Below are 20,226 nucleotides of genomic sequence, written 5' to 3' on the forward strand. Positions count from 1 at the left end.
ATGGGAACAGCCCTGGAAAGATTCACTGCCATAATCTAGCTTCTTTTGACAGATACTAAGAACAAATACGATGTGGGCCAAAGACAAAAGCCGCCACACAGGTGCTGGAATTTATTTGGGACCTTGATGAGAATTTGTATTAGTTGCTGGAAAAAATGAATGACTGAGCCTTCCTCCCAGACAGACACGCACAAATACATGAACCCCTGACGGGACCACGTAGGAGACATCCCAGCCAGTGAGAGGGGGTTCTGCTTCGGAGAACAGTAAGCGCCAATGATGCAGAAAGGATTTTGGCGAGGGCATGATGTAAAAAACATCCACATTTCCCCATTTCCATTTTTGTCCACGCTGAAGAGCAACCTGTATTTCAGTAGGGGTCCGTCTATATGGTCTGAGGTTGGGAGCACAGACAATGATTATAAACACAAGGGATAAGACCCTTCCATACTAAAATCCTTTGTGAGACCGGAGAACATTCCTGTCAATGTTGTGCTCATTCAGGCGATCTACAAAGTCAACACAAAAGCATTTTCTCCAATAGGGGAGGAATCATAAAAGCATGCAACCCAAGGGCTGACTCAACCATCCACAATCCCTGTTCAAAGAAAATGGCTTATGCATAGGCACTGATGTTGGCCCACAGCTTTTCAGCCCCTTGTACAGAGCCAGGTAACCTGAGGTATCAAATGCACTTTCAATCTCTTGGCCCACTTGCCAAGACTGAGGCAGAGTGTGCCTTAAAGGATAGGGTGTAGCCTTGAACCCATCTCATGCTGATCCATCAGGGCACGCTAAGACCGGAGGCCCATACAAAACTGACAGAGATGGAAGCTTGGCAAATAAACACTTGTGCCCAAAGATGAACTTTATCAAATATTTTTAAGGGATACTGCCAAACGCTGACATGATATGCAACAAAGGCCTTTTTCTTGATGCAGGCACGGCTTGCTGCCTTTACTGGTTGTCAAAGCGAATCTGAATAAATTAAATGTAAACGCACTGGAATTGCATACATTTGCATTACTCAATGGTCAAAAGTACACTGGCGCTCCCACATCAAGTCAACTCACGTATCAACATTGACGGGCTCCAGCGCTCACTCTTTGATCAATCCCAGGGCGGCAACAATCATTTCTTTCTGTGTACAAGGCCTCGGCGATCATTGCTCATTCCTTACATCTCATTAATGTACATTAGTTTCCTGCAGGCCTGTTTCAACTGCCCCCCACCCCACCCCACCCTCCCACACATCCCAACACGCATGAAGTCTGACAGCTTTCTGAAGGATCGTTTAACCTTGCCTTAGGGTCCTAGGTCTCAGACTCAGTGGAAAGTTGATTGTTTTGAGGAGGCTGGCTTTCAGGTCTGTCGTGGGCAAAGCTGTGGCAGATTGATAATGAATCCAGTCTGACCTTCTGGAAGAGCCAGACCCTTCGATTAATTACAACCACATGCAGGGCTATTACTGCAGCTGCCATCCTCCCCCAAAAGGGGGTATGACAAGCTGAATGGATCGGAGGAGAAGGGGGTACTTGAGTCATCTCCTCACCCCCACCCCCCCACACACACACACACAGTTTGTGGTCAGCACTCATGTGCAGCATACACCCAGACAAAATGTCAAACCACAATAGACATTTCAAAAAACTGGATTCACTTGTTGAATCAAGTATCATGGGTTTACTTTGGCAGGATTTTTTTGTGCTCAGCTTGGTCTCCTGGGCAGTATCCATTTACCCACAGCAGTTGTTGAGAACACCTGCAAAACTCCTGCTCGGTTTCCAAACATGTTTGAACCTTTCATTTCAATAATTCAGAGGCGGTAAAGCATGAGAGTGCTTAGAAAATCATTCCGTGTCCATGAAACTTTAAGCACACAAGAGTCCGCTAACAGCAGCGCCCAAGAGCTGAACAAAGCAGGTCTCTTAACAGTTTCTCTTTCCTACACACACATACACACATTTTTACTTGCTTAAAAAAATCAGGATCAGCCTGGTGCAAGACACCAGGAGAACAAGGAAGAAAAACAAGCCCATCTCAAAACACAACCTGATTAAGATCATCTCCCGCTGCCATGGTAACAGCTGATAAGAGATTGCTTGGCAGGCAGAGCCTCGCCTCCCTAAAATACACTCATCCTCCAAATGGCCGACTGGAACCGAGAGTGCCCTGCACAAAGATGAAAAGATGGGACTCTGCTCAGCTGAAGGTCAGTGTTGAGAGCAGTAAGAGAGGGCAGTGTGGGGGAGAGAGGGAGAGAGGGAGAGAGAGAGAGGGAGATAGAGAGAGAGAGAGAGAGAGAGAGAAGAAAGAGAGAGAAGTGAGAGAGATTCCACATCATCAAACACTGAGCTAAAAATTACACCCACACTTGGATAGAACACAGGACTAGAGAACATCAAACAGACAGAGCAGATGAAACTGGACAGACAAAGGACGGAGGCGAATTGACAATGAGAGATAAAAACAGGAGGGAAAAAGAGAAATACAATAGAGAGAATGAAGACTGAAAGGGACTAAAAGAAGAATATAATGAAAAGGATAGAGGAAGACCGATCAGAACTGAATTAGCAAGCCATCCACCCTATGACCCCACAATTGCTGTAGGAAGTAGTAGGACCATTTCCACACCATTTCCATTCTTAAAGAGGTGACTGCAATGGTGGCGCAAACATACAGATAAATTGGAGGCCACCTGGACAGATTGGGCTGAAAGATTAAAAGAGAAATCTGGTGATTTTTCAAAGATCACTGTCTCTCAAGGTCACTCTCAACTGTTGGTACGATAGCTACAGGCAGCTACAGCGCTACTGGGGGCATGAACACGGCTAACAAACATGCCCCCAAGTATAGTGCTGTAGCTTCTTGGCTGCAAAAATCGCAGAATTTCTCTTTCAACATGGTCTCTACAACATATATCAAGGCAAACAACTACTTGAGGAATCTTAGGTTCTTCAATGTAGCCTGTAAAATGTTTCAGATTTTGTCAGTAGTGTCAATAGACTGAAATGTTTCTGGGTAAAAACATTCCGTGTAGCTGAATCTGCAGCTCATATAAATCACAAAAACATTGACCCAGGTAAAAAATACAATACCTTATACACAATAACGAAGTACATCAGATAAAATATAAACAATAATAAAACATGGAGCATATTTGTCTTGTGATATAGAGAAGTCAACAGCACAGTCAGCTCTCCTTTAATTTGATGAGTGTTGCCTCAATGTTTTTGTGATTTATGTGAGGTGCAGCTGACAAACATGACCTGAACATTATAACATACCATAAAAGAAAAAACATACTCTCATGTTTCAACTAAAAGCAATATTTTGACCACAGAAGCATTTCAGTCAATTGGTATGATCCAACATGTGAAACAGGTGGCAAGACATTGCATTTTTATCTTGACTTAAGCCACAGTAGTCTCATGAAGGTAACGTGAGTCGACACCAGAGCAAGAGACGGTCCAGTCAACGCAGACAAAAAAACCCCGTCCAACTTTAACCCAAGAATTCAGTCCCTGGCGCTGAACCCCAATTTCCCTTCTGTGTTTGGGAATCCTGTGCAGTCTCCAGCAGCAAGTCCCTGCCAACAGCAGCACAACAGCAAGTCCACAAAGGGCCTGCGTCTTTCTCAGCTGCATCCTCAAATCTTTGGCAAGAGGGGAAATTATCCCAGTGCAAACTCCAACCCTCCTACTCCGTCCATCCAAAATACAGCTACTCTCATTGCTGCCTCGCTGGAGGTACGTCAGTCAAAGGGCTTTCATCGATGCATACCAGGCAATCAAGAGAAATGGGGGGAATTTCTCCAAACCTGGCCCTATATCAGAAAAAAACTCTTGGAGAACAAGACTAAAGAAAATCCTTCAAATAAGGTACAGCTATAGGAAGAAAGAACCAAAAATGAAATAATGACAAACAATCAAAGAGAGCAGTTTGCATAGACAGGTCCTTCAAGGAAACTGTTATCAGACAAAGTTGGTATGGCGATAAGAGTAGGCTCAAAAGTAGAATGGAGACACTGTGGGTGGAGCGATTGGTCAACTGATCTTCTGTCTCGTCTCTGTGCTGTAGCATTCTCTGCGTTCATACACCCTATCTTTTCTAGCAACAGTCATTTTAAGAGCCATGTAGAACAACATTTTAGAATAGAACATAGATGTTTAGACATTTACAATTGTACAGCAGGCTGTCACTGCTGTCTCCAAAACTCTGAGAAAACAGAGGCTATGTCTATGTCCATGTCAATTACAGTCTTGTCCCGTGTCTGAGCCATGCATAAATCCTTACTAAAGGATGCCAAACAATATGAAAATAATTGTACACAGCCAGAAAGCAAAGGGAAAGCCACTAAAGTTTCACTTTTTATTCTATGATCTGTGCATTCAATAAAACCATCCTCAAGAAACCATATGGCCAAACAATTTTTTCCTCTGGGAATGGTGTACAGTATGTTTTAAAGAGCAATGAAATGTTGACCCCTCTATGCATGGCAGCCATAATGTCCTTCCTTATGGCCATGTCCTGCAGTGAACACTGTTGAACCCTGTCTCTCTTTCTTTTTCTTCAGGTGAGTCACATCATCAGCTCTGTTCAGAGGCACGCAAAGCTCGGAAACCCTTAAGCCCTGCGAAGTGGCCGTCACCCATACCGGAGGGCCTGGCCTCAGTTGCCTGTTGCCAAAGAAAAATGTTTAGCGAGCGGCCCGCCAGTGCCATAAATCACTACCAGTGAGGCATACCGAGCTCGACCTTCGTATTCACAATTGTGTGAATGGACGTGGACGACAACCTCTTGTGTGTCGCCGCTGAGCTCACACGGCAAAGCCAGCCAGTAAGGCAAACAGGCAGGCCGGAGACGTGGTTGGTACAGTAGGATTTACATTCCACTTTGCGTCCACTTTACAAGGGTTGAGTCTAGCGGAGAGTAACCGTTAAGAGATGAAAATGAGAGAGCTGTGAAGCTCTGCTTATCTATTGTTAGGCCATCAGAGCAGACTTAGCCAACATGCTAATATGCTGTTGTTTCTTTTCTTTTCTTTTTAAGCATGTTTGGGGCTAGAGAGAAAGAGAGAGAGTGAGAGATGTGGTGGGATTGGTAAATGACTGCAGGTTGGAGGCACTCTCGGACCCAAATGTGCTACGGACACAGCAGACGCTTGCCCCCCCTCCATATTTCTTTCCTTTTTTTTGAGTGCTTACATGATGTGGTTACACTACACCACAAACATTACTCTGCATACAAATGTTGCTCTTTGGCTTTATGAAGGTCTTGATTTTGTGTCCATCATGTTCCTCATTCATCTACTCCAATCAGTGCTCAAATCTGAAACCACAAGTAGAAGCCAAACTAATTACAAGTGGAATACATTTCATTGGCCGTTTTAGCAACCACTGTCAACACAGGCAAACATAGGTCTTCAACTTGGACTCCACACAAATCCAACGATCTCTGCTGGGTTTACATTATGTCAAAGCCAGTTATGGCTCTTTGGATCAGAGATGGATAATTGTGATACAAACATAAATATTACGTTGAACTTCACTGTTCATTTGGTCTATGTTTATGAAAGAAATCTGTGCAATCAGGGTTATTCTTGCAGAGGACTTAAAAAAAAAAAAAAAAAACGATGGACAGAGGGGGGAAGAGAGTGAAATGGAGTAAAGTCAATTGTGGTGGGACAAAATATCAGATATCGAAATATCATATTTGGCAGACGCCTGTGATGCACTGGTGCCAAATGCTGACATTTTTACTAAAATATGCAGGCACTCCAACCTGACTTCAACAACAATTTGACTTATGAGACCCTATCTCACAACTTCTTGAGATGGTTCTTGATCAAATGAATGAGGATACATTTCAGAGACAAAATCATTCGATTTCTTCTGATGGTAGTACTGTATTGTAAGGGTACGATCTGCTAGAGAGGTGGTGATGATACCATTACAATATATGGACCACAATAAAATATTGGGACTTTAAATTTGACAATACAGAGTATTCTTCTTTGCAATGCCATCATGGCATGGTAAACTTCTCATACTGACAAATAGTAAAACTGACTCATACTTACTTTGCAATTAACAATATGACCAGAAGCATACAGTTGTACACCCTATTGCTGATTTCAGAAACAATATAATCAGAGCAGATAGATGTACCAAAACTAAACTTAAATAATAATATCAAATAAGTAACCTAAATATTGTGATACTTGGTGACATAGTGATAGGATACATTGATGATACAAAAGATATTGCGATACTACAATGCTTGATATATTATCCCAACTCTACCAAATGATCAGTTACTCAGTAAATCCAAGAGTGTACTGAATAAGAGTAGTAGCAGAAAAGAAAGGGGAAAAGAAATAGCAGAAGATAGATGATAAGAGAAAAGAAGAGAGAATAGAGATGAGAAGAGGTGTATTTCAGTTCTCCGGTTTGCTGCACTATGAGAGAAAGCTCTGTAGTGAAACCTTGACAGATTAAGATCTGTGAAAGGAATTACAGTGCTGGGGAGAGACCCCAGAGAGAGGCAGAGGAAATGACTCCAAGTGATGAAGACGGAGAGAGAGACGGGGGTGAGAGAGAGAGAGATGGTGAGTACACAGGAGGCTCTTGACTGACACTCAATGTTTTTGAGGACACTACCACCACCTTTTAAGGTGTATGCGTCACAACAGTGTCCAAAGTTACTGAACACCTGGACGGTCCCCGAAGTTGCCTCAAAACTTAGGACTGACTAGAGTAAGACAGAGTAAGAAAGAATAAGACAATCACAGACCAACGTCTGTCCTGCAATCATTTGAGACAAAAAAAACCCTAATGTGATCTGAGAGTTAAAAATCTTTTCTCTTTTGTTTCTTTTTCAGTAAGATCGATGCATATGCATGTCAGAGCCTAAGTTAGCCCATGTCTAAACGACAAATACTTGAAAGGATCAAGTGAAGCATCATGGCAAGTCATGCTAGAGTGAGTACCTTTAAAAGCTCAGACACACAGACAGAGAGTAACCCAATCCTCAGTCCACACTGGTGGCATGCCACCTGATTCTCTGGGGGCATGGAGGCATTATTAGCCACAGAACGCTCATGCATCCAGTTGAGACGCTCTCCCTTTCTCCCTCAGGTCTATCTGCCTATCCATCACAGAGGCCCCGAGTTATCTGTCAGAAGTAACGACAGGACCTCTCCTCCAAGACCACCAACTTCTATTGTTCATATAACAAAGCTTCCTGTGGTAAATGTAACTCAAGAAACATTCAGAGTTTGCAGTTCAGCTATTTCTACTACCCAATGGCTACAACTATGTCTCTACAACTGTGCGTCACTGCCTGTCTCTCTCTATCACACACACACACACACACACACACACACACACACACCAGACACACACACCAGACACACACACACACACACACACACACACACACACACACACACACACACTTTCTCTTATGCACAATCCATTCATTCCAGCAAAGGAAGGATTTCCATTAAGAATTTGAAAGGGAACGCTACGGCATAGAGGGCTAAACCCCACAGGGCAAATTGTGAACAAATTGCAAAGTGTCACAAAATAGGTTTGGCCTACCAAACAGTTTGAGATTGAATTGGCTAAAAAAAGAAAATGTCATGTTTCACATGACTGACCTGACAACAGTAAAGAGTACACAGTGTCAAACAGAAAACAGCTGTTTACGTGCCGCAGAGAACTTAGATTCCAGCTTAATCAAAGACAATCGTCAACGCAGAATTATTTTAATTAAATCAGTCAGTCACCATTACATATATTACAAAAAAAAACTCACCCAGAATTAACAAACAGCTGAAAGTTAAATGCAATATCACCTTTTTTGGCTATTTGTATGAAACAGTATCTATGTATACTAAAAAATTACACTCACTGACAATCACAAGTGTAAAGAAATCGGGTTTCATTGCCATGCACATCCATCAGAAGTACCAGGATGAACTACAAACTGACTGCATGCCATATAGGAGACGTACTGTAATCAACCTGCTATTCTACAAGCTTTTATGAAACTTGTCTGCAGTTTCTACGAAACGGGCCGACTGATCTAATATATTCCATCAAGGTTAAAGATCACTGTCCACACACAAGATGCCTATATATGCAGTCACTGGATAAGTCCTTATAAACACTCTGTGAAAGCTGCAGTATAATATATATAATGCATTTTCTCTTTTCACAGCTACACTTGCATTCCCCACATCGCTATCGCACTGATGGTACCACTCACTAATGTAGGAGTGCTCTTAAAATCTGGTCCCCTCATTCACACTCGAGGAAAAAAGAGGGTCTTCAAACCTTTCATTACTGTTAAGTGTCAGCCTTGCTACAGTAATGATGGGTTTCTACTTGGAGAGTAATGGCACACCCACCAATTAACAATCATTAATTTACAGTGAAATCAAAGAGTCACAGTTGCTCCCAAGGAAAAGGCAAGAAATTACACTTGCAATCAAAACATTCCATACCCACAGATACATTCAAAGACATTTCTCACAGATCATTCCATGTGGGAAGTTTCTGTGTAGATCATACATAAAAAGCTAGTATTTGTTGGCAATAGAAAGGGCAATGCATTGTTTTATCCAAAATACACGTACATTGCGTGTGCTGGCACAGGCAACATCGTTTTCTGCCCAAAACAAAGTAGTCCCTGTCCCTTATGCATATGCTTCCCATTACAGCTACATGTTAAGAAAAAGCCATGTTGCGCCATCCTACTCCATTTCCCTTAGTTTAATAAGGCCAAAATGTGCATCTGGTCCACAGAGACTTGATTGAATTACAGAAAAATTGAATCTTATGGAGAAATTCTCTTGAAATAAATAAACAATCCTCTCCTTTAAAATGAATCCAAGACAGCAAAGACCTTCACACTTTTTAGAAAGCAGTGCGGTCTGTGTTTAAGCGCCACAAACGTGTAAACAAACACATTGCATTTCGATGTTTGGAACTCCAATAACTAAATCGCCTTGTTTTGAATTTCACCAATCTGACAAGCCCAAACACAGCATCGTTGTCCAGTGGATGAGTATTACTGGAGAAAAGTTCCCACAGTAACTTTGTTGCAGAAAGTAATACATTGAACGCGCTCATTTCGAATGTCTGTGTGACTAGTCACGCGGTGACTTTAATTTCACACTGTAGCTTGCAATTATGATGAAAAACACAGCGGTGGTAAACAAAAACCTTAGGCCTCCTAACTACAGTACAAATACGGCTGTGGTGTGGAGATGTTTACTTTAAAATGAATGACTATACCGATAACGTCACGCGACACATAGTTAACTAAAACGTTTTACCTAAATTGACGCGCAATATGATGATGATCCACAGTCCCTCAATGTGGACTTTCGCTCTTGTTCGTGAAGAATTTAATGTAGGCCTGCGTTAGCTGTAGACTTAGCAATGTGCTACAAACAGTAACACATTTGTAACACACAAGTTGTTCGGCCCAGCCTGCGTTCTGCTAAACCACTTGTTGGACCAACAAACGAACTGTGGATTAAGGCAAAGTGTGGGGAAAAAGCTTGCTGGCTACATTCACGTCGAAATGTAAATTTGGTGAGAGTGTATTTGAGTAGCACTTCTGCTCGACCCCACTGCTTGATACGAGATCCTTACCTTTTCTATTGTTAACGACCTAACAGACTAAGATAGTTTTAGTTTAGCCACAATTCTGACGTCAACTTAAACCGTCTCTATCAGCAGTCCCAGGAGTGTGAGGTTTTGCCAGACGCCATACTCAGTCAAAACAATGCAAGAAGCTGAGTTTTACATCTACTCACCTAATAGTTTCTTCACCTCCTCTGTGCTCAGGAATATATTGACATATGGACGATTACTGTTATTGTTAGTGCCCGGCGGGCCGCTCGGGCTCGCAAGGCATAGGGCCCCTTCTAGCAGAAGAAGGAAAAAGAAACCTCCGAGTCTCCAAAGCACCGAATGTGGCCAGCCTCGGGACACATACGAGCTGGCACCGCAATGAGTGTCCTCCTGCCCCGACATCACGCTTATCCGTGCCTGTTGCATTAATTCCTTTCGTTGAAGAAGCAACTCCACTACTTCAGTGTCACCCGAAGCTTAAACTCCGTCCTAAAGGCAACATAATACGACTTGATAGATAACTGTGCCTTCTGTCTCCTCTTCCTCTCCCGGTTTTTCTTCCTGCTAGCTGGTAGCTACCAATGCTAACGTTGACGAGCTAACTTTGGTCTACCAGACTCGTTCAGTATGTGTGGAGACCGCAAGATTCAGAAAAATCGCTTGCTGGGCGCAAAGTTGCCTCTCTACTTTTACCCTCTTGTACTATCCTTTGGGCAGCCTAGGAGTGAGACAGACCAAAGGAATTTAGCAGAGAATGGCCCGAAAAGTAGCCATCATCCAACTCTCTCCTTTCATGGTCTTTTCCCTCCCCCCTGCTATCTCAGTTTTCATTGTAGGAAGGAGGTGGGGTTGGGGGGTCACTTGAAACTAGGGCGCGCACGCATGGATGACTGGGATACGGGCGCGTTCGCATATGATGCGCTGCCACAACTGAAGTTCTGCGGTGTTATAGCCTATCACAAATGCAGCAGCTTTGATTTGGGAACAGAAGAAACTTCAAGTCTTTAATGGGATAGAGTACTTTGCCCTAGTGTTAGTTGTGCAATTAAAATAAATGTCCCAAGAAAACAACCTAGTCTTAGTAACGATTATTTCAAAAGTTTGATAACTTTCTTGCCCACCACACGGCGCTCCCCGTCATAATAACGCAGCGGGTCTCCATTCCTCACCCACAAAGCCATTTAACGGGTTCGCGTCTCCGGAACCTCGCGAGAGTGAACATGCATTATCTTTGCTATGAATTGGCTATTAGGCTACGCGGCTCCTTGTGCAAGGTTTAATCTTTGCTACAATTACATCTAAAATAATCGAATCTAGCATTTTGCCAGTTCAAAAACGATTGGCAATCACTTTATTTATTCAATTATTTTACAGGGTAATTAATAAATGCACACACATATTACAAATGACATTAAATGAAACATAGATGGCAGAAAACCAAAATATTTTCCCTGACTTAAGTGCTATGTATGGCGAGAACAGTATTATACCGCATACTCACTATTCTGATTTGTTTATTAAAACACTGTTTGACTGTACAGTTTTGTACAGTTAGGCTACAAGGAGAAACCACCCTGTCCATTTTGCTAATGTTTTCCAGATATTATATGTTTTTCTATGTAGGACTCTGGGACCCTGTTGGTTATGCCAAAATATCAACTCTACTCTACATGTGTATGTAGGCCTATATATACTAATTAGCATATACTAGTGTGACATTTATTTAATTGTTCCCTATCAATAACGAGTAAAAGTAATCAGTGAGGTGAATGAACAGACAATAACTCGTATAGTTCACAATTGCTACACAATACCTCAGAATATGATGCAATAATAATAGAAACCCTGGGAAATATATCCAGTGCAAAGAGAGGATTGGAATATTCCTTTGACATGACGAGACATCTTGTGGCATTTACCTGAACTGCACATTTCTGATATCAAAAGGCATTTATGAATTTAGCTTCATAATGCATGAAGTCATGATAATGGCCTAACATGAAACATTTAACATTTAATTGACCTGGGTAAATTAGGTAACAAGAGAGAACAGAAAAATGACAAGAACAATCCACAAAAAAATCACATTTTAACATTTTTATTATTAAAATATTCACCTACAAAACAGCCTATAAACACTATTTACATGATAGTTAACAGAGAGGTTTGGTGTACAGAGACAGGTTTCTGACATAAATTTCCAGTCTTCATAACATCTTTTATGAGTGGTCTTGCCCACTGACAAAAGCAAGATCGATGGTACAGTATATGGTTAGATGGTAAGTATGAGATGCACTTTGTTTTGCTTTCTTTGTGTGAAATAGGGACAGGCAATCACTTAGAAATTTCCCTGAGGGGCTAACTTGCCACTTCATACAAGAGTACCTTTACAAATGTGTCAGCATGGACATCTGAGGTATGCTTCTGATCCAGTCAACTTGTGAAGTGTTCGCTCACCATCAGAGTTTTTTTTAGTTCTACCCCTTGTGTGGATTCCATATCAGTGTAGTCTGAAAAACGTTTTTTGGCATTGCTAGGGCTACCCATCGTTGTCTGAGAGTTCAGGTATCCAGAGGCCTGATAGGATTCCTCACACAAGTCAGAGCAAATGGAGAGGAAACCATAGGTGGGGGCTATGGATGGAGAACCCAGAAATCTCTGGATCTGAGCAGGAAGAATCTCCCTGAAAAGTAAGACCATTCATTTAGGTTCAACTAATCTTTGCATATGTATAATATTTTTTATGATTTTGTAGATTGGTAAGATTTGAAATGTTAAATCACTTGTAATGATAAATTATCATTAATTGAGGAAAATATACTAACCACTATTGTTGCCTCTGAGTTCTTCTGTCTGTGAAGACGGAATGGCATAATATTAAAAGTCTTTTCATTGAGATAGTTATATGAATGTGTTTGCAAGACAGCCCTTCTAGCATGTAAATGTTGAACTTTGATTTGACTTTATGATTGAGTTTGAAAGGCTGTATTTGATTTGTACAGACAGAGACTGACTCACTTGTTTTCTTTGGCAGTTGAGGCTCACAAATCTCTCTGTAACAAACATCTTGCTGCACTTTATATGTTCTTTTGTACCTGGGGAAAATAAGTTACAAAAAATGTCATTTATATCAGTTCTCTACAGCAAAAAAATTACTTTCAGTTGCACTGCACATTGGCCATCATTCAGGCTTGACGAATGAATGCTGGTTGTTTTATTCAATATTGTATTCTTCAATTGTCCAGACAAACAGTCCATATACATTTTCAGTCTTATCAGTCAACTGTTGATACATGGTAATAATCACAGCTGTACACTTTAAAAGAAAAAATGAATGCATTGAGATTCTATTCCACTCACAGGTAATGGCAGACTCCATCTTCCCAGACGGGCACGCTCTTTGTCTCCGAGTAGAGACGGGTGCATGGGTGTGGCACTCTCTGGCAGACTGGAGGCAAGACCAAAACACAGATGATGGGGGGGAGAGTTAAGTGGGAAAGGTTTAAAAGACAAAGTCTATCAGATTATAGAAGACAAGGGGCTAGAATCTACATCTGCGAGCACGATCAGTCTTGGTGCCTGAGCTGCATATTTCATTAGATTCACTAGGGGGGACAGCGAGGGAGCACGGGGAAGAGAGAGGGGGAGAAAGAGAGGACTGTTTAGCCCTCATCCTGGCTGATGAATGGCTTTAGCTATAGTGTTTAAACAGGGATAGACCCAAGGCTAACTGTAAGTGTTCAGTGATGCAATGCATTTGGGAGGAAGGGTCGGATGTAAAATTTAATTAATGATTGCTCTCCCTAGAGACAGTGCCTGGGTTTTCTAATGCAGTGGTGCACTTACATAGTGCAGCACTCTAATAGAAAAGCCTCTCAATTAAGTGTGACACGGGCTTTATTGCCCATGTGTGCACAATATCGACAAAGCGTTCTATAAAAGCATTTCTATAAAAGCATTTCTATAAAAAGTAACTGATAATAGAAAAAAATGTAAATGACAAAACAGTCGATAACAAGGGTACATTTAAAAAGAACGAAATCTCTCTATCTCTCTCTTGGGTATACAGAGAGAAGAAAAACAAGCTATTCAGAAGAAAATTCTTCTATTTTTTCAAAAAGTGTTTGGAATAAAGACCTCAGTTCATCCATGAAGTGATTTTTATCTGCTGTTTAAAGTCAGGCCTTTTTTGCATGCAAGAGGTAAGTACTGGTAATAACTCTTGTTTTTTTGCCATGCACTAACAGGTCTCAATGACTGAACAAGAATATTGTTGCCTTTGTGCACTTCCTCATCCCTATGTGTGTGTGTGTGTGAGTGTGTGAATGAATGTGTGTGTGTGTGTGTGTGTGTGTGTGTGTGTGAGAATGTGTGCTTCGCGGAGGGCGGGTTGAAAGGTTACACTCACACAGCTCGCACTGTCTGCCCTTGAAGCCCGTTGCGCAGTCGCAGCTGTAGCTGTCGCCGCCCTTGACGCACGTCCCCCCGTTCTGACAGGGCAGGCTGCTCCGGCAGTCCCTGGACAGCTCTGAAACACAGCAGCTGCTGTTAGGAGCCTGCGAGTCAGCCTCGTAAAAAGCTCGCCGGAGCTCACGTTACAGCTCCGACTGCCACACTGCACTACATTTCCCTCTACCTCCTGACCTCATTCCACCGCCCCTGTCAGCTCTCACTAGCTACACGGGCAATTACGGCAATTAAGCAATTTAAGAATCTGGAAATTATACCAAAGTGGTGCATTATTTGGAGTTGAAAGTAACGATAACATTTGAAAATCATACCCAGCAGTAAAGAAGTACTTGGGTTTTTCCCGTTTGTTGCAATTATACAAATAAAAGCATGGATGTGATAATTTTTCTTCTCTTTTTCCTTTTTCTTTTAAACCCACTTATCTGTCTAAAGTTCTCCCACACAAAATAGCTTTTTTTCTATTAAACACCCACACACAGTCTGTGGTTTATTTCCCATATTTTATGAAGTCATTTTTCCATAGAATTTGACTAAACCAACCTCTGAACCTCCTGTGAACCAAACCAGGGAAACTGTGATTGATGGATTAACAGTAAAGCATGGCTGTTTCCACGGTGAATTTCATGTGGTACACATCTCCTCAGAGATCGCAGGGTTCTCTCACTCCCTTGCTCACTTTCCCCTCTCTTCACTCCCTCCTTCCATCTGGGAGAAATTACATGGCCAAAAATACCACCTATGGATCTCACACCCACATCTTTAATACTGCACTGCATTTGACACCTACCCGCATTCTTTTTGGTCGTCTCCTCTGCAATCTCCAAGGCCAGGCTGATTTTATTGGTGGTTTCCTCCATTTTCTCCAGTTTGACGGGAGTGTCCGGTCCTGACATGAAATGGACATGCTTGATGTTAAGAGAGTCACTCTGATTTATTCACCTGAAACATTCTGTCCAAACACATTCAAAGATATTTAAGGGTAGGCCCACGTATCCTGGATGTGGCGCGTGGTTAAAGAAGGCATGTGGGTAAGCAGCTTGAACTAGAAGCAACGGTCTTCACGAGTCTGTGTGGGCCCTGGGCTTAACACAATCAAGGTGTCCGTGCCAATGTTGTGTGTCCTACTCAGAGACTTTTAGGGAATCTGACAACAACGTGTTTGTCAACAAGGTGCGCACGGGCTCGGCATGTCATGTCCTCTGTGAAGGGCACTCACTGGGGCGGTGTCTGATCGTGTTCCTTTGCTGGTTGGTGAACTTGGCCATTATCCTCCCCCTTCCATCAATCAGCTCTGTGTATCTGGAGTTAGAACAAAGAGGAGCAGAAATTTAGCGGAGAATAGCATTTTCTTCTTAAACTAAGGTCTTGTCACTTCATCAAAGGACTGTGTGTCTTCATGTCCTGTGACTGTTAAGTTGATTATGTCATAATTAGAGGCAGCAGTTGCTTAGGAGCCTGCCAGGAAAGGTACAGGGAAAAAAACCTTTTCTAAGGAATCATGTCAAAAAGTAAATGGTACAACAACACAATTATCTCAAGTTCCTTCCAAATAGTACTGTAATAATGTTCACATCCCAAAAGATGTATATTTAGCAGTAACTTTTTTCATTCAATTGTGAACACAATTCTTATTAGTCAATGCGAAATGTCACCAAACACCATTTGCCAGTAAGTATAGATGAAGCAGTGTAGTGGAGAAAACCAATTTATCAGCACTGATTCGGAACTTTAATCATGACCTTTACATTATGACACAGAAGCATAGGGGTACAAGCAATACACAAATAACCTTACAATTATCCTTACTGTAAAGGCCCGCGCCCGCCACATTAGGCGTTCAGCGGTGTGGGCTTGACACATAGGATTTTAGAACCGTTTTCTAACCCTGCGCGGCTGCCGTGCAGCAGACATGTCTAGTGGGCTTTGCTCCGTTAAAAACGATTGTAATCATTTTCTTGTCACGTCGCGCTGAATGCGCGTCCGGTGGGTGCCGGCCGTAATTCCCTTATCCTGTGTTAGTGAATTCAAACAGTCATTCTTCACTTTCAGCTCTATGGATGACTGACAGCAGTGTGCCGCGCCCTACCTGGGTAGCTCCTCTGAGTGTTCCCTGTCCTCTGCCACGCCCACGTCTAGAGGTTTGTGCCGGGCAGTGGGACGCCCTCCGGTGGTCTCCGTCAGCCTCTCTCTCCTTGTCCACCGCTCATCCAGCGGCACTGATCCAGATTAGTAACACACACGCACACGCACACACACACACACACACACACACACACACGCACATTATACACCACACACACACACACGCGCACGCACATTATACACCACACACACATCACACAAACATTTACATTCACATTCAGAACAGTTGTAAGCATATCAAATGACATACTGCCGCTAAATGTAAAACACAAGTACACATACAGATTTCATGTAACCATAGCCCAGACAAAACCAGTGTTGTCCTAAAGACAGGGACCGACTCAGAACAAATAGTGCCGGCACGCAGACAGCTTGGGCGTCAGAGAGGAGAGACAGAACAGACACTTACAAACACAGGGTGAGCATATTCAGAATGCTTTTGTTTCTGTGTATCTACGGAGGCGGCGGCCTGGTTGACATGAATTGAATGGGAAACTTGCTGATTGAAAATGATTCTCCACCACAGCTTCCCGTAAGTGGGGAACATATGCATTATTTACCAAACTCGTGTCATTCGTTCAACTGCTCTGTTGTACAATGACTCACTTCAGCTTCAGTGACATTGCAGTTCCGCACATACGCCTTTTGTCCCTGTCAACAGTCACAAGTAATCACCCTTAAGTGCGACAACCCTCATACAAAATTCTGGTAGGCCAGCAGACATGTGCAAACACAAAAGGATGAACACAAAACAGATACAGTGCGTGCCGCAGTGCTCATATGGGAAACATTTTTGCAATATGGAGCCGACGGAAGCCAGGAGCCCATGGCTATCCCTGGGGAGTTTCTCCAAAGTTGACTCCGACATCACTTCTTAACTCAATAATATTCGACTCGACTGCCGGCTGCCAACTCTTGCCATCCACACCTGTATCAAGTTACAGTAGTGTGCGAATGAATATTTAGAACCAAAGACTCAAAGCAGAGTGACATTTTATACAATCAGTCTGTCAAAAAAAAAAACCCACACACACACACACACACACACACACACACACACATACATGAGGGAGGAGGGGGAGAGGGAGAGGTCCTTGCCGTCATCACTTAAGGCAACTGGCAGCCTCCCCAAGGTCAGAGCTGAATATGTTTATGAAAGCTGCAAAAAGCAGAGTTACATCTGTGTGGCCTCCACCAGCCAAATACTCAACCCAGGGGCGTCAATCTCAGCAGCGTCCTGCTGTTATGTCCCCGCCTGCTCTAATGAGCACATCTTAGTATGAGGCCAACACGTCATGACACACTGGACAGAGTTTCACTCTCGAGCAGCCGTGTTGTTGATTGCCATGGGAAGAAATTCAGAGAGCACAGCTAACATGAGGAGACACCTAGCAGTTGCGACAGTTCGCAGGACAGAGGAATAGCCACACACACCCATCGTAATGTAGACTGTCATCTGCCTGCGTTATAATCATCAAGCCCTTTGAAAATGCAGGAGAGATGCGACTGAACCAGAGAGGCTGAGACACTCTTGTAAGCCCTGTCTTGTTAGAACATGTACTCACAGGTGGTAAAGGCCAGGTGCTGGGGTAGGCTGTGAACTTGTTCCTGTCCAGTGTTCCGCACGGCGGTCAGGGCCAGTCGGTAGTGTTGGCCCGGGGTGAGCTCTCGGATCGTGTAGCTGCCCAGTCTGCCGTCCGGCAAGAACCGGCTTCTCGTGTTCAGGCCGCGGGTCACATTCACCACGAAACCGTCCGGAATGCTCCGGGGATGCCGGTCCCATGTGACCTGAGCTGAGGTCGGGGTCACATGACCCAGCGAGAGGTTCTGGGGCGGAAGAGGTCCTAAAAAAGATAGATGGGTGGAAAGAGAGGGAGAGAGAGAGAGAGGAGGAGAGAGAGAGGGAGCAATAGAAATGTCAGTGTTCAATGATATCAACAGGACTCAACTGTATACTGCACATGCACTTCATGTGCAATATATCAATATAATGTTTGTCACACAAATTCTTTCGTGCTTCTTTCTTGCAAATATATGGATTCCCTGCATGTATGTATATGTTCACATGTTTGTTAATACATAGACTGTGGAGTGTATGAATGTGTTATGTGGTGACATACTTGTCCAAACGAGCAAAGGTCCAGCAGAGTGGCTCGTTGACGGAAGCTCCTCGGGTCTCACACCACTCTGAGTGACCACATCCACAGTGTACATCTGGCCTGGAAGCAGGGAACTGCTCAAAAGAAGATCAAATACAAATGAATGAACTACTAGTTAATCTGTGTGAGGATTGATTGAGTACAGGAGGCTTCAGTCTGGATGAAGTGAATTTAGTGGTCTGCTAAAACCATCTAGTGGCTAAATGTAGTAATGCAGCTTGCATTTTACTGGATACTACTGCCACCTAGTGGAATATTATGGTAATTTCAACAAAATTGGCAAGTAAAATGGTACGCTTGGGACACTATGAATTATTAACTTTTCATTTATGACTTTGTCTTGCAGAGCTGATGTATTAAAACTGTCAGCTGTGATTAATTGGTTCCCCCTACAATCCATATTATACGTTGTGGTGAGCATGTCTACGTTGTGTGGCAGTGACTGAGTTCAGAATAAATGTACAGTATATGTGAATTCATATCTCCTATTGGCATATTGACACAGAAATGAGTGTGTGAGTAGAAACATGCAGTGCTATGCAGTTGTGTGTGTGTCTCACCTGAAGCCGTACTCGGTGACGCTGCTGTTGAGGATGGCTGTGCGGGCCCCGGTGCCGTCGGAGGGGCTGAGGGAGAGGCGCACCTGACTGACCGAGGCGTGCTGAGACGCCTGCAGCAGCCAGCGCAGCCACACCTGAGAGGCCGACACGTTCACCACCTGCAGCTGCTCTGCCTTCCGTGGCCCTGAACACACACACGTACATGCATGCACACACACACACACACACACAGACACAGACACAGACACAGACACAGACACAGACACAGACACAGACACACACACACACACACACACATACACATACACATACACATACGCATACACACACACACAAGCACATACACACACACACACACACACATACACAAATGAGTGTCTACCCAAGAAAATGTCTTACTCCTCAACATTATTGAATAGTATTGTGTATATATCTATATACAGTATTTATAAAATACATGAGGCTTCTTGAGTATCATGAATGTCAAATCGATACACAAGCCTTGTAGTGACGTGCTGATTACTGTAAAAACAGGCTTTTCTTCAAATCAAAACCACGTCTTCCGAGAAACGTTGTTTCAAAAGGAAACCGCCCGGAGATGCTCGCTGCGCGGGTCCTTACGTGTGCGTATGAGGGCGAAGGCGGGCTGGCTGATGTCGTTGCTGTTGGCGGCGCGGCGCACGGAGAAGGTGGAGATGTTGTAGAGCAGGCCGGGCTGCAGGCCCTGGAGTAGGTAGCTGGAGTGCTGGCGCTCCAGGAAGTCACTGCGGCGCGGCCCGCGGCCCAGAGGCGCGTACGTCACCGCGAAGCCGCTCAGGGGGCTGTCCGCCGACGCCTCCAGCTGGTCCCAGCGCAGCTCCACCTCGTCCTCCTCCACCCGCAGCACACGCAGACCGGACGGAGGCAGCAGGTCTGAGAACAGGCAGAGGTCATGGTCACATTACTTATAGAAAAAGATTCTGTTGCCGCACACTCAGTCTCAATCTCATATTTATTGACACGGTGCAAAAGTTTCAAAAGACCAACTGGCCGAAACAGTGTCAATAAATATGAGATTGAGACTGAGTGGACGGCAACATAATGTTTTTCTAGAAGTTAAATCCCTAGGGAAGTACCTTTGTCAGGCTTTGAAACGACTTGTTACTTTGGATTTAGAGCTATACATCAGCTTGTAGAAAAAAGTAAAACTGAAAAAAAAAAAAAAAAAAAAAACATAATACTGTAGTACAGACTTGTATGATATCA

At 43.3% G+C, this 20,226-nt stretch overlaps 2 protein-coding genes across 3 annotated transcripts in view; both read right to left on the reverse strand.

Moving 5' to 3' along the window:
* Positions 1–10,461, reverse strand: part of ryk (receptor like tyrosine kinase) — a 49,231-nt gene extending 38,770 nt beyond the window's left edge. For both annotated transcript variants that reach the window (XM_062556313.1, XM_062556312.1), the window contains exon 1: positions 9,833–10,461. In XM_062556313.1, coding sequence (XP_062412297.1) covers positions 9,833–10,076 — 244 coding nt within the window. In that variant the 5' untranslated portion in view covers positions 10,077–10,461. The remainder of the gene's footprint in view (positions 1–9,832) is intronic.
* A 1,271-nt stretch (positions 10,462–11,732) lies between these two features.
* sned1 (sushi, nidogen and EGF-like domains 1) overlaps positions 11,733–20,226 on the reverse strand; it is a 44,996-nt gene continuing 36,502 nt past the window's right edge. The window contains exons 21-32 of the mRNA XM_062556787.1: positions 19,603–19,893; positions 18,982–19,165; positions 18,383–18,495; positions 17,828–18,106; positions 16,207–16,336; positions 15,337–15,419; positions 14,908–15,006; positions 14,059–14,178; positions 13,011–13,098; positions 12,669–12,745; positions 12,476–12,503; positions 11,733–12,333 (exon numbers count right to left, since the gene is read on the reverse strand). Of these exons, the coding sequence (XP_062412771.1) occupies positions 12,478–12,503; positions 12,669–12,745; positions 13,011–13,098; positions 14,059–14,178; positions 14,908–15,006; positions 15,337–15,419; positions 16,207–16,336; positions 17,828–18,106; positions 18,383–18,495; positions 18,982–19,165; positions 19,603–19,893 (1,490 nt within the window). The 3' untranslated portion in view covers positions 11,733–12,333; positions 12,476–12,477. The remainder of the gene's footprint in view (positions 12,334–12,475; positions 12,504–12,668; positions 12,746–13,010; positions 13,099–14,058; positions 14,179–14,907; positions 15,007–15,336; positions 15,420–16,206; positions 16,337–17,827; positions 18,107–18,382; positions 18,496–18,981; positions 19,166–19,602; positions 19,894–20,226) is intronic.

The sequence above is a fragment of the Sardina pilchardus genome, chromosome 15 (genome assembly GCF_963854185.1).
Source record: "Sardina pilchardus chromosome 15, fSarPil1.1, whole genome shotgun sequence".
In the NCBI taxonomy this organism is placed as follows: domain Eukaryota; kingdom Metazoa; phylum Chordata; class Actinopteri; order Clupeiformes; family Clupeidae; genus Sardina; species Sardina pilchardus.